At 43.6% G+C, this 15,360-nt stretch overlaps 1 protein-coding gene across 1 annotated transcript in view; it reads left to right on the top strand.

Annotated features, from left to right (window-relative positions):
* The window catches only part of LOC138293099 (complement factor H-like), a 639,206-nt gene that overhangs the window by 434,611 nt on the left and 189,235 nt on the right, over positions 1–15,360 (top strand). Inside the window, exon 20 of the mRNA XM_069232111.1 lies at positions 13,435–13,617. Within this exon, the coding sequence (XP_069088212.1) occupies positions 13,435–13,617 (183 nt within the window). The remainder of the gene's footprint in view (positions 1–13,434; positions 13,618–15,360) is intronic.

Below are 15,360 nucleotides of genomic sequence, written 5' to 3'. Positions count from 1 at the left end.
GATGGACGTAGTGGCTGAAGATGTTGTGCCTGCAAGTGTGAGTGGAGACGTCACAGGGAGGGAGGAGGGAGACGAGGAGGAGGGGGGCACAGAGGAGGCAGTGGCTGTTGGTATGTCTGCATGTGGATGTTGTTTGTGTGAATGCTTGTGTGATGTGTGGTGCTTATGTCTGGATGAGCTTCCCTTGGGTGTTGATGTGTGTGCAGGCTGGTCTGATGGTGTGTCTGGGATAGGCAGAGGTACAGGGGATTGGGTCTGGGTGGAGGAAGTTGGAGGGGGGAGGCTAGAGACAGGGACAATGGCTGCCATCAGTGCTGAGGCCAGAGCGTTGAACGATCGCTGATGGGCAGCCTGACCAGAATGAATGCCCTCCAGGTATGCATTACTCCGGTGCACCTCCCTTTCTACACCCTGGATGGCTTTCAAAAGGGTAGACAGCCCAACAATGATGGTCCTCAGGAGGTCAATGACCTCCTCATTGAGGGCAGCAGGAGTGACAGGGGCAGGGCCTGAGGTGCCTGGGGCGAAGGACTTGCCCACCTTCCTGGGTGAGCAGGCATGGGGCAAACGCTGAGGGGCTGCTGGGAGGGCGGTGCTGGTGCGCTGGGTGGCGGCTGTACCTGTTGTTGCGGGGGGCACGGATGTTGCCGCCACCACAAGGGAGCTCCCTTCAGAGGACGAGTCGCTGTCACTGACATCAGCACGAGTCCCCGCTGTGGAGCTCCCCTCGCCCTCCGTCCCACTGGTGTACTCAGAGTCCGTTGCATGGCCCTCCAGGGCCATGTGGGATGCAGCTCCCTCGTGCTCCGATGCCACTTCTCCTCCGCCTGATGATGCTAATGCACACATGAACAGGAAGACCAAAAAAAAGGGTGGGGGGGAGAAATAAAGACATGTTGAGTGCATGCATAGGCGACACCGTTGGCGGAGAGGACAGACACAGAAGCCCCCTGCACTACGCCGCGCACTTGGGGTCCACTACTCAATCAGTGGGACATGGCCTACAAGCCTATGGACGACAACTGCACACATAGATGACACAGGGCCATGGATACCTGTACTTGGCACCCTACAGAGGTGGGGGGCGGGGGCACAGGGCCATGCCTTACGGAGGGGCCTAGCCTACAGAAATCGCCCTGGCCTAGGGATACCCACAGCCCTCCTCCCCCACCCAGACAACTCCACTGCGCGCAAAGTCAGCAGAATGTGCTTGTACTCACCCCCTTGTGTCTGCTGTAATGTCCTCACGCGCCCATCCAAATCGGGGTAGGCCACCGCCAGGATCCGGGACATCAGGGGGGTCAAAGTACGACTGGCACCCCTCCTACGTTGGGAGGCCATCCCCAGCTGAGCCTCCGCTGTCTTCCTGCTCCAGCGTCGGATGTCCTCCCACCTCTTCCGGCAGTGGGTGCCCCGTCTGTTGTGGACCCCCAGGGTCCGGACGTCCTTGGCGATGGCACGCCAAATAGCGACTTTCTGGTGGGCGCTGACCTATGTGACATGTACAGGGGGAGAAAAAAATTCATCACCTTCTGCATGCTCGATGTGAGTGGCCCCCCATCCCCACCCTTGCCATGTGGCACATGCTGTCATCTGTCGTTTGATGCATGCCTCAATCGCTCCCCTCCCCACCATCTTTCATCTACCCCACTCAACACAGAAATTGGCCACAAAGCATGGTCCCAGTGTACTTACCTGTTGGTCTGGAGGACCGTAGAGTAGCGCATACTGGGGGAGGACCCCATCCACGAGCTTCTCCAATTCTTCAGAAGTGAAGGCAGGGGCCCTTTCCCCAGTCGCATGAGCCATTGTCTCTTCCAGACCGAGGTCACAGCAGCACTTGCAGTGTAGGTCCTCTCCTGTGGAAGATCAGGTATTGAGTGATTAAGCAGATAGAAAATGGCGGTCACGCCCGCGGCGGTGCGTACCACGGCGGTGCGTACCGCGACCGCCGGCGCACATCGTCATTGGCTCCTGAAACCCATAGGGTTCAATGTTAACCAATGCGGCTTTGCGCCGCGGTCTTTGACCGCCTACCACCAGGGTGTGCCACGCCAGCGCATTGACCTCACATCCCACTGTCGCACTTCACAGGTCAGGCAGCCGCCATTTCAAGGGCCCACATGGCTTAATTACTTCTGCGTCACACATACCTAGGCCTTGCATCAACACTCATACAAGCCATTCAATGCATTGTGAATCGTGTTATGTGCAAGCTGTGGGAACGTACCTGTGGGTTGATTGACTCTGTGCTCGCTGTTGTCCTTCATAGGCACCGTCAGCTGGGACATGCGAGGAGATGGAGGAATCTTCCCGTGTACAGACCGCTGGTGGACCTGTCGACAATGGAGGAACGACATGTCATACTGACATACAGGCTTGACCGAGCCACTATACAGGAACTGTGTGCCCAGCTGGAGCCAGACCTGATGTCACCCATCCGCCAACCCACAGGGATCCCCCCTCTACTGCAGGTGCTGTCAGTACTCCATTTCTTAGCAAGTGGTTCCTTTCAAACAACAGTGGCCATATCATCAGGGATGTCCCAGCCCGTGTTTTCCAAGGTGTTGTCCAGAGTGTTGTCTGCCCTGCTCAAACACATGCGGAGCTACATAGTTTTCCCTGAGGTGGGGGATTTGCCTACCGTGAAGGGTTATTTCTATGCCCTTGTACATATTCCCAACATCATAGGTGCCATTGATGGGACACATGTTGCTTTGGTCCCCCCCAGCAGGAGTGAACAGGTGTACAGGAACAGGAAGAGTTATTATTCCATGAATATCCAGATGGTGTGTTTGGCAGACCAGTACATCTCCCATGTTAATGCCAAGTTCCCTGGGTCAGTGCATGACGCCTACATCCTGCGGAATAGCAGCATCCTGTATGTGATGGGTCAACTCCAGAGGCACCAGGTGTGACTATTAGGGGACTCTGGTTACCCCAACCTGTCCTGGCTACTGACCCCAGTGAGGAATCCCAGGACAAGGGCAGAGGAACGGTACAATGAGGCCCATGGGTGGAGTAGGAGGGTGATTGAGCGAACCTTTGGCCTCCTGAAGGCCAGGTTCAGGTGCCTGCATATGACAGGTGGATTCCTAATGTACTCACCAAAGAAGGTGTGCCAGATCATCGTGGCCTGCTGTATGCTTCACAACCTGGCTTTGCGACACCAGGTGCCTTTTCTGCAGGAGGATGGTCCAGATGGTGGTGTTGTAGCAGCTGTGGAGCCTGTGGAGAGTGAAGAGGAGGAAGCCGAAGAGGACGACATAGAGAACAGGAACACAGTAATACAGCAGTATTTTCAATGACACACAGGTAAGAGTACACACCGGCATATTACATTTACTTAAAGACTTCTATCTCTCTACTGTCTGACTTTTTCACCCAGTGTATGGTAACTGTGTTGTGACTTTCCCTTCCGTTTTCAGATATGTGGGCCCCACTGCGTGACATCTGCTTTGTTTCCCCATGGACTACAGCTGTGTGACAGCGGTTTGTTGGCATCACAATGTGAATGAACATTTTGGCACGGTCATGTGTAATACATTTGTTAAAATCACAGCCAGACTCCAGATTGTTTATGTGCAATAAGTGTGTTTATTACAGTGCTCTATATTGGTGGGTGGTTGCAAATCGGTGAGGGGTGATGGTGGAGGATTGTCCATGGCAGAGTCCAGACTATCAGTATCACAGGTGCATTGTCCAAATGCCTGTGGAAAGTGGAGCAGGGGCAGTTTAAAGTTGGACAGGGTGACAATGTGGGACAGTGGGATGACAATCAGGGCGGTATCCTTTGCTGGCGGGGGTCTTGACATCTTACTCTGTCTTCTTCCTGGATCTCAGGGCCCGCTTGCGGGGTGGTTCTCCTTCTGCAGGGGGTGGGGTTCTGGTGGCCTGTTGGTCTTGTGTCGGGGCCTCTTGGTCACTAGCGCCGGCGGAGGTGGTAGGCAGTTCTTGGTCCATGCTAGTGACAGGGACCCTTTGAGGTGCCACAGTGTCCCGCAATGTGGTGACTACCTGATTCAGGGCCACTACGATGGTACCCATGGTGGAACTGATGTTTCTTAATTCCTCCCTGAACCCCATATACTGTTGCTCCTGCAGAAGCTGGATCTCCTGAAACCTGGCCAGGACCGTCGCCATCGTCTCCTGGGAGTGGTGGTATGCTCCCATGATGGAGGAGAGGGCCTTGTGGAGAGTGGGTTCCCTGGGCCTGTCCCCCCCCTGTCGCACAGCAGCCCTCCTAGTTCCCCTGTGTTCCTGGGCACTGGGGAAACTGGACTTTGCATCACTTTGACCAGGGACTCTATCCTCTCTCTGGGGCTGGAGCAGGAGCTTAAGGGAATCGTGTCCAGACGCTCATTCACCCCCAGAGTATACTCCAGTAATAGCTCTTTATTCATCAGTCAATCAACTTGTTCAAGGGCGTGAACCTACTATACATTGGAATTGAGAAAGGACTATAGGCAGGTGCCTCACAAGTAGAGACTTGGAGTGTGCTTATACCAGTAGGTTTGTAGAAATAGCCCAGTGGTACTGCCATAATGCGTCTATTAGTCAGATGAGCTAAAGTCAGCCTTTTCAGCAGAGTGTGAACAACATGTTTGCTCCTAAAATTGATAACTATACAATTGTCCAGCTCTCCTTTTGGACTGGACACTACCCAATGAACTCACTGCACATTGATTATATTGTTGAATAGAATTTTAAAGCTGTACAACCCTTATGATTTTGTCAGCCAATGTATCGCCTTGTTTTTGAGCTGGTTATCATCCTCGAACTGTTCAAGGAAGGGACATTTTTAAGGACTGTTACCAACGGTGTGACTTCAGGGGGCAGGTAAACGACCTTATTTAGTCACTCTCAGGTCCAGGCTCTGCTTATGCTGACCTACTCTGTTTCTTCTACATTGGCTTATGTCTACTATGTGGTGCACTTTCTCTGTTAGTCCACTACCAGAGTAGTGCTTGCAGTTGGAGAACCAATTTGTAGAGTCAAAGTTGGTAGGACCTGAGTGTGCATTATATCCTGGCATCCACTCTCTAGTGCAACATTTGTCCCTGCACAGATGTTACAACATGTGGTGTTTTATTACACTTGTGATGGATCAATGGGGCTTATGCCCTTGTTGGTCGTCTTTATAGTCCCCTGATCAGCTAAGTTTTTCAATGAGATAACAGGAATTGTCTCAAAGATTTTGGTCAAGGCTACCTCAAGGGCATTATTGAATAAAGGACTTACTCAGTCTTCTCCATGGGAACACTTTCTACAATTGTTCATAAAGTCCACAGTGGACTCTGTCATAGTCACACTTTTACTAAATCTTGCGAGCTTCATGATGCGTGTGGCAGTTTGACTGCCTTTATTTTTTGCTTTTTTGGGTGGGGTATTCTTGCATTTCCTTTACAGTCACTCTTGAGTGCTGCTAACTTCTAACTGCATTCATATACTATAGCAGTAGACCTGCAGCAACTACATTAGACTCACGCTTGTAACTCTGCTGATGGTAAAATGTGTGCCTTACTATTTTTATTTTTAATGAGTATTAAGTTGTCAGAAGATAAATCATGTTATAGGAGGGCTCCAACATGATCCCACAGTAACAATCAAAAAGACTTCACAGGTTTCAGTTTTATTTATTTGTTTGAGTATTATTAACAGAATGAATAAGCTCCTAACAGTGGTTTATCAATCACCCCAAACTATACCAATGTCTGTGTTGCCAATATTTGTCAAGGTGCAGAACTTCTTGTCTTGAATTCTTAGACATTTAGGCCCGACTATCTGATCCACAGTAACCAATACCTAAAAAGGGATATATCCAAAACCTCCTTTCTATATATGTACCTGAATGTATATTTATGACGAGTATATAGTTGTGCCTATTGTGATTGTTCATTATTATCTTTATTGTTAGCGCCTATAAGCTATAAAATAACACTATTAACGATACAGTAATACATATGTGACCATTAAAAGATCCTTAAAACAAATGGAAGCACGTTAATTCATTAAAAATCACTACTGTTAATAGTTTCTTTTCACATTGCAAATTCTGCTCCGTAATAGGCTTTAAACTAAAGCGGAAGATAGGTTTCCATTAGTTAGAAGATATATTATCCTACAATAAGTGCTCACTCATATGCACTTATGTTAACAGTGCTTTATTGTACCAGATAAACATCAATAACAGTTATACAAAAATACCAATATGGTTAGTCGTTAACGTGGGGCAGAGCATTCCATTGTATTCTCGTAAGAATCCAGGATAAGCATCTCTGGCACATATAATCACCGGATTATCCGTTCTAAAACAAAGTGCGCGTGCTTTGGTCAAAGTTACAATCGAGAACTGCTTGAACAGCGGTACAAGCTATTTAAAACGTAAGTGCTTAGTTTTTGTGCAAAACAGCAAAAAATGTGTTCATGTCTTCCGACATCCTCCAAACCTTTATTCACAGTGATCGGACTTAAATCGGTTAGCAGCAATTTTGGCCAGCTATAATCTAGTAGGCAAAGTGCCTGTGCGGAATTTTAAATACAAAGGTCGGAGTATATCATATGTGCAATGTATTTGCATATTTTCTATGCCCAGTAACTGTTTAACTTGCAAAATATTAACAGTCAGGTTTGAGGAGCGTGCCAGTCCAACATAGGACTTCAGTTTCCGGCTCCTAAAGGTGACTTTGACCAAATCGGCTGTAGCGCGATCGATAAAAGCTGGGTTGTACCAGAGATGACAAAGGCTCAGCTCGTTCAAGCAGTCTTTAACATGGATTGGCCGGGGATTCTGTTGGAAATTGCCTGGGTGGATACTTTCAGAACTTCTTCAAGATATAACACACTATGACAGTTACATAAAAAACTTAAAGAAGCTCTTAAAGCAGTTCCTCCCGCACGTCAATTAGTAAAATCAGCGAGGACTGACTATAAGGTTGCCCTTGATAAACGGAAATCCGAAATTAGGTCCAGGGCTTGGAGCGATCTTTTGGCCGCATCTGAATTTAAGGACACTTCCAAATTCTGGAAAGTGATAAATCACCCTTACTTTTCTGATAAGAACTCTTTGGCCAATGAATGTTTTATTACTGAGGATGTCTGGATAAATCATTTTAGGAAAGTTTTCTGCTCTGAAACTTATGAGAATTCGCATGTGGCAGTTACTCCTGCTACACATTTTACTCCAGATTTTAACTTTAAGGCCCTAAATATTATTTTTGATCTCCATGAGGTCAAAGGTGCCATTGATAGATCAAGGCAGGGAAAGGCCCCTGGACCCGATGGGGTTCCTGTCGACCTTTTTAAATCAGAAATTGAGCTCTGGGGCCCTTTGGTTACAAATGTGTTGAACAACGTGGTAACTAGTAATGTGCCCTCTTCATGGAAATCGGCTATTATTGTTCCCATCTTTAAAAAAGGTAATAGACAAGACCCCTCTTGTTACAGACCAATCTCCCTTATTGATTCAACGGCAAAGATTTTAGGTAGTGTGATCTTGTCCCGTTTAGAAGATTGGGTAACAGATGCCCAGATTTTATCTCCCATCCAATTTGGTTTTAGACCCGGTGTGGGCACAGTTGAGCAAGTTTTAAACTTACAATTGATACTTAATAAATATGTGTCTGTTAAGAAAGAGTCCATCCATATGGCTTTTATCGATCTAACCAGTGCCTTTGATTTGGTTAACAGATCCAAGTTATGGCAAATCCTAGAAGTTCTAGGGTGTGACCCGGCTCTATTGGAGCTTATTAAACGTCTACATACAGACCTAACGGTTTCTGTTCAGGTCGGCTCATTTGGGCAGAGAACCCCTCCTATTCCGTCAACCAGGGGCGTAAGGCAAGGATGTATTTTAGCCCCTTTTCTTTTCTTGATTTATATAAATGGGCTCTATGATTTTTTGGTTAAACAAGCAAAGGATGTACCGAAGATGGGCCAAAGATTACTTCCAGTTTTATTATATGCGGATGATGCAGTTTTAATTGCTCGTACTGCAAATGGCTTACAGGGCTTATTGGACATATTTTATGAGTTTATGTCGAGCCTCGATTTGAAGGTCAATTACCCCAAGACTTTTGTCATGACCTGTGGCCCACGTAACACAAAATCCAAACAATTTACTATGGGAGGGCATTCTCTTATTAAGGTCAAAGATTTTTGTTACCTAGGCATGTATTTGAGTTCCTCTCTGTCCTGGAAGACTCATATTAATTTTAAGCTCCAACAGCTGATAAGGAACACCGAAGCGATCTTTCGCTTCTCTAATAAACTAGGCCATAGACCCCCCGCACAGATGAAAACTCTGTATAATTCTAAGTGTACCGCAGCTGTGCTCTACGGAGCAGGCGTCTGGGGCTGTGTAAAGGTACCATCTCTCCAGAGGGTCGAAAATAAATTTTTGCGAAGATTACTGTTGGTTCCAAAATGTACTGCAAATATCATCTGCCACGAAGAACTTGGTCAGTGTTTTTTGGAGGATAGGGTTTTTTTGGCGCCATTATTGCTTTGGATTAGATGTTGGCTAAACCCAATGGCAAAATTGGTCCAAGATTGTATTTCCGAATGCTTACAATTGGAAAATTCAAATAGGATCCCCTGGCTTATGTTTCTACGAAACTCTTTTGAGAATTTAGGTCTTAGATATATGTTTGATGAACCTCACCTATTAACTATAAATTCTAGGTCCGTTCTGAAGGCTACTTACTCCGAGTACATATCAGACCTGAGATTTTACAGTTCTCTGAAATTAAAATCCTTTGATTCCTATTCTCAGGTTGTGACAGCCCCATGCCTTGAACCTTATCTGACCTGGTTTTCCAGTTTTAAGATACTTTCTTTTTTAACACTTTTTAGACTTAATTTAATTCATTTTAAAGTAGCGTTTCCTGAACCATGTTTTTGGAAAAGGGATTTACCTCTTTGTCCCTGTGATTCTAGATCAACCCAGAGTACTTTGCACTTTTTTCTCTTTTGCCCTTTTTATGCTGCTCCTAGAGGGGTTTGCATTTTACCCACTTTACGTTCTGTTAGACCCATCCATTACAAGGAAGCTTTAATATATTTTCAGAGATTGCCAGATAGACAAATTTGTCATTTTGTATTAGATTTTGTTACAGCTTCTTTAAGCATTAGGAAAAGGCTCATTTCATTTTAAATGTATATGTATGTATAGTTTAATATTGTAAGTTAATCTTTGTATTCTGTTATTGTGATTTTTCTTATGTTATGAGTTTTATTTGTTTCTTTTATGAGATTTTAGACCGGATGTTTACGTAATGTTTTAGATATGGTACTATTTTATTCTTCTATCTATTTACTGTAACGTAATTATTGTGTGGTATTTGTGTTTGTCTGTACTTTTATGGCATTTGCCGAATAAAGTTTTGTGACTGACTGACTGACAGTTACGAATAAAATGTAGCCAATACAATGCCTGTGCTAGGGCACAATGCTGGATGAAAGCATCAAAGCCAACTCCAGGAGTAGAGGAAGACGTGGCGTACCGGGACCCAAGTTCAGAAGGGGTCTGAGGAATCGGTTCTTTATTTTTTATCATCTCTTACTAACACTGTATCCCCAGATCTCTGCAGCATTAACTGCCCCTGCTGCCACTTTTTGACTGTATACTTGTAAGATAATACTCAGGGAAAGCAGCTGATTTTATACTAGTACAGCTTGATGGTTTTTGCTAGCACTGCAAAGTATCAATTGCCTTTTTAATGTGATCACGCCAATTCAGTCCGTTGTTAAAAAGGATCTCCAAATAATCATATCTCGTAGCAGTTTTGACACTTGTCCAGCTATCCTTGCAGGTATTTAGCGTGGGGGCAGTGAAATTGGCATTACTTCTGTTTTTGTGCATTGATGCATAGATCCTTATGGCTGCGAAAGCTCTCACATTTTTCAATAGATTTATGCATTTCATTCTGTGTACGTGTCAGTAATACTGTGTCATTCACAGAAATAAGAATGACTATTTTTTTGTTGCACAACTTCGAAACGCCCCGGTTTCCTCTGGGTAGAATTTCTTCAGTGGTTCAAAAACAGGGAAAACTGTAATAGGGCAAGTACACAACTTTGCTGTAAACCATAACCAATTTGAAAGTAGAGGGCACATTCCCCTGTGTTTCCATAGCAGACACAGGTGCTCCTTTCCGTATGCAGGATTTTAAGAGCTTGGAGGATACATTTTCCACCCCCATTTTATCCAGTGATTGCCATAGTTTATACCTGTTGACCAAATCAAATGCTGATTTTACGTCTATACATGATAAATATAAGGAAGATTTGAGCACTTTTTAATGTGGAATATACCTCATATATAATTTGACCTCTTGATCAATGGTGCTGATGCACTTAGGGAATCCAGCCTGCATATCGATAAGTACATTATTTTCGTCCACCCAGGCTTGCAGCCTGTTAAGAAGAACATAACTGAACATTTTCTCAGAGATGTTCAATAATGAGATAGGCCTATAGTTGCTGGGTGGCAGCTTACTTTCTTTTTTGTTGAAGGGCACTATAATGGCAGTTTTTGGTGGAATGATGAAATTGATAGTAGTTTTATGGGTATCTCCAAAGTAGGCAGCAAATCCCCCCCCCCCACCCAGACTGCATAGAATATCTTAGACAGGACCTTTGACCATCCCATCAGACCTAGGATCAGAGCGAAACAGATCCACTGAAATGTGGATTGGCCATTTGCTCCAGAATAGCTCTTTCTATTACCAGCAGTAGAATGTTTAGCTCTTCAGTTACTTTAAGGTTAGCAAGCCCTTCCGGGTGCGTCAAACAGTTACTGTTATGCTGTACTGCCTTGTAGTAGTCCACCCAGGTCTGCGAGCAAATAAGATGGTCAGGGCTATTTGGGCCATCCCTGCATACTCTGGCAATTTGATCTATTGGTTTTCCCTTCTGCTGCCTTAATAAGATCATTCCACACTCCCTGCTGGTAGTTTGATTTATTCTTCCTGAACAGGACTTTGTATTTGCCCCTTTCAGTTTAAATGCTAAATCATTTGGTGGTGAGCAGTGCGGGTTCCGTTATGTTTTGTGGACGTCTGACATGGCAGTTCTGCTCTCCTTGTCAAACCACCTAGTGGCATTATTTAATCCACCATTATGCCTGACCACCCTCAGAGCAGACCAGAATCATGTAAGCTCAGTTAATAAGAAAGTGGAGTTTACTAAAACCACATTATGATCATAGTTCTTGGCAGCTTGAATGTTAAACAAATATTGTTCTAGGTACACCATCAACATATTCGGATCTACTAGTTAGGTATCCATATTCCATTTTACCACTCTCTTTCTGATATCTGGGACAATACTCATGGTAAAGCACGTAGTACTTTAAAGTCTGGTCATAATTCTGCATCTAAAACGCAAGGGCTGTGGTCACTCACAGGCCGCTGGACTGCTTGCATGTTTATCACCACTTCCCATAGTTCATTTGGAGATAGGACATACTCAATTAGGCTTCTTCTTTTATTGCTATCGAATGTAGGATCCACATGACTGTCCGAGATGAAAAGACCATTTAAGAAGCTTAACTTAAAATTGGAGAGGAAGTTAGCAAAGGATCTCCCTTTTCAATGTCTACTGATTGGACTAGCGCTACCAAATCTGGCAATGGATACCCCAGGTTGCCACCTTCTTCACCTGCTGCTTCGTTCCATGTGCAATCGGGCTGATGGATATAGAAGTCTCCACAGACTACCAGATAATACTTTGAACTGGGATTCACATTGCCTTAATTCCATAAATGGCTTCCTGCAATACTGCTAGTTGGTCACAGATCTGCCATACTGATTTGGTTTCATGCAAACATTTAAAACGTCCATTACAGAATGTGTTTTCTTGTGAACCATGGTTACTCTTACGTGTGGCATACATAGTGGGGTCATACATGATGAAACTTTTGATGCCATGTAGTCCACAATTGTTAAGATCCAGATGGAGAGCCCCCCAGTTGCTCTCCCTCTACTGGGTCTAGTTGCTTGGCAAACTAGTGCAATTGTTATAATTGTTTTATTGGAAGCGTATGCCACAGAAGAAAATGGGAGAGAAAAAACGCGCAGCCTCCTCAATGTGGCATTCATATGCTTCTAAGAGAAAATATAAACTAAAATATAAAATTAGCCATCATATATCATTTTAAAAGAACTGTATAGATGCTGCCTATTAGGCAGGTATAATTAGAAAAGGTATACAAACACTTTTTTTGTTTCATTGCACCTTGCAGGAAAAATTTTCTTATTGGTGCAAAGAAAATAAACTATTGATTTTGATACACTGTAACTTGAAAATATAGTTTACACAAAACAGGACAAAAAATAAAAAACAAGGATAAAGAATGAAAAAGTGGATAGATAATATAAAGTATTGGTCAAACTGCCTGCATTCAAGTGTACTTCTTTATAGGCTAAGGTGCACCTGTAATGCAGCAAAACTGCTGTCACTCACAGAGTAAGTGAGCCAGGGGCTTACGTGGGCTGCCCCATTGCCACATGCTGTGGTGCCTGTAATTAAAATATGAATGGGAGGTGAACAGATCAATGGATAAAGAAGGATGACCTAAATTCCTCCTCGTATATATCTATGTATGTATTTTGTATTCATGTTTTTTTGTGATTACATAGGGCTGTTAAGAAGCTAAAGCAGTCTCTCTTCCAGACCTAGAAAAAAGTGAAAAGGAAGAGTAGGAGAAAGAGCTAGCTGTTGAGATCTGATGAGGAAATGTCAGAGCACAGGCAAAAAGCGAAAGTAGGTGGCACAATTGTACAAAAACAATTTCAAAGAAAGGCATTTGTCAGACTGAATTTGACAACACAGTGAATGCCATGTTAAATTACAAATTCAATGAGATGGATTTGTCAGCTTTGTTTATAATTATTCGCACAATGATCCTATTCCAGTCATGCTATAGATAACATCTAATGTTGCTAAAGGAAAGGCTGCCCCCCTGAGAGTCGCCCTACCTGAAGATAAACATAAGTATGGATATTGGTGTGATGTTCTATGGTTTTGGCGTTGGAATAAACATCATATAATTGTGGTAATATTTTAAGTCGACCTACATTGCTTCCCTGTGAATCTCCTGCTTTGACCAAACCTTGCTCCATTCATACATACCTTTGATCATCTATAAATAAACTCTAAATAATTCCAGGATCGCTCTTTACCAGGGAATATTGCATGGGACCTGAAAGGCCCACTCACAACCCATAATTGTATCACTACAGGAGATTCTCAGGGATACAGTTTATTTCAGAACATTGCATATCAGTTCCTTTTGCATGCTAGGATATGGATTTTTTTAACTTTCAAAAAGATGAACTGGAATATAATGTAGTTATTTTTTTTTGTCTTGAATTTGCTTTTGTAAATCCTGTTTCATGTTAGTTCATTACACTTGTCTTTATTTTTATGCAGCTCCTCCTGTCTGTCCTAGACCACCATTGGTTCCCCATGGTAAAATTGTTGGTGATGTGAAAAATCAATATATTCTAGATTCATCTATTGAATATACATGCGACAAGAATCATGTTTTGGAAGGATCAAGAATGCTGACTTGTTTTGAAGGGAGATGGTTAGGAGATGTGCCACAATGCATACGTAAGTACAGAAATACTTCAGGATACTAACATAATGGACAGGTTTCACAAATATTTTGCAGTGACTTACTCTTATAGTACTTCTGCCTTATTCCTGAATTCAAGAAGTGAGTCAGGCTTAGGCCAGGAGGATTCCTGCCTAACTGTCAGAATCAGCACTACAAAATTAAGCCCTACCTACTCATTCCAAAATGTTTGTGAACTGGACCAAATATTTTGAATCAAACAGTGTCATTGATTTTGAATAATGTAGGCATTTATGTTTTTTCATTAGTGTGAAATAATTTGATTGCAGAACTGAAAGATAACAGCATCTGTGAAAATGCTTTGGAATTCTAAAGTATATTTATGTCCGTTTTGTCCGACACATGGAACTGTGCTTTGCAGATGGAATGAGAATCTATTCATGGAGAGTACAGAAGTTTTTTAATGTGTCAGTGGTGGTTTTAGGTAACCAGTAGGCTTGTGTGTAATCTAAGTAATCTGATCCCTCCCAAAACGTTTGGGAAGAGTAGATGAAATTACTCAACATGTGGAAAATGTTTTGGTCTGTTATCATATATTTTCTATGGAAAATAAGACTTTGCACAAAAGCATTACTCAAAATACCAGGAAGAGTCTGGCTCGAGCAGAAAATGTCTCTCTACATGAGAAGTTCTGCTCAAATCAGACCCCTGAGTGCAAACAATCACACAGAGGCAAGCACATAGGCAACACACAATTCATGATTACATGAGCTCACTGCCATGTAATAAAAATTACCCTCAGGAGTAGAAGCCAGTAAGGCTTTCTCAGAGTAGATGAAATAGATTATCATGGTTATTTCCCATATATACAACCTACATGTGGATTTTGGATTGACTTACACGTATCGTTGATGGAAGTAGGTATTTACAGGTCTTATAATTTAGTTAAGCATCCAAAAAGAGATGTTGAATTGTTTAGGTTAAAGTGTAAGCCTGTAGTTCTTCACTAAATTTACACCTTGGTTGAAAACTGCACAAAATATAATTTTGGATTGGCTCAACATAGAAACATTATTAACCTGACCATTCCAGGGTTTAAAAGGGTCCCAAGTACAAATAGAATATTTGTCCCTATTTTTGCTTCTAGATACTTTTTGAGTTTTACAATATTTTACTGATGCAGCCCTAACGAGATTCAAGGTTTGCGCTACCCTGCTGGGCCATATTAATTACTCTTGTAGCTAACTGACAGTTAATACACCTCCTTTAGACTATAGGCCCTTTTGAGTGGGTGTAGCCTGGTCAAGGAATAAAGTGGGGTAGAAATCTGCTCTGCCTCCCATTGATGTACATCTTACATTTTTACTGTAGCTCTGAAGGTTTTCCGAACTAAACTTCGTTAACTGTTACCCTGTAATTCATCTCATACATGTGGGTGGATTGTTGTTTTAGGGCAGCTTTCTTATAGCTCTTCTGCAAATCTTGGCTCACTTAAGTTCCCTGATATTTCTTCCTCTGTGTACATGCTATGTACGGCAGGGATTTCTATTTACAGGACTGCACATGTGCTGTTAAGATGGCTTTGTGTTACACCGCGGGTGGTCTGTAAACCTGAGCCATCTCTTTCTCGACCTGCTGTAAGGTCCGCATTCTGCTTCTTGGGCCGTCGGATCCATCGCAAGCCACTCATTAGGCTACGGTGTTCCCCTTTTGGCCTATGGTGAGTTTGGGTGGCCCGGGATCGAACTGCTGACCTCGCCGCAGTCAACACATTTTCT

The sequence above is a fragment of the Pleurodeles waltl genome, chromosome 4_2 (genome assembly GCF_031143425.1).
Source record: "Pleurodeles waltl isolate 20211129_DDA chromosome 4_2, aPleWal1.hap1.20221129, whole genome shotgun sequence".
In the NCBI taxonomy this organism is placed as follows: Eukaryota; Metazoa; Chordata; class Amphibia; order Caudata; family Salamandridae; genus Pleurodeles; species Pleurodeles waltl.
Note: the sequence above shows the minus strand (reverse complement) of the source record. Positions and strands in the feature narration are given on the sequence as shown.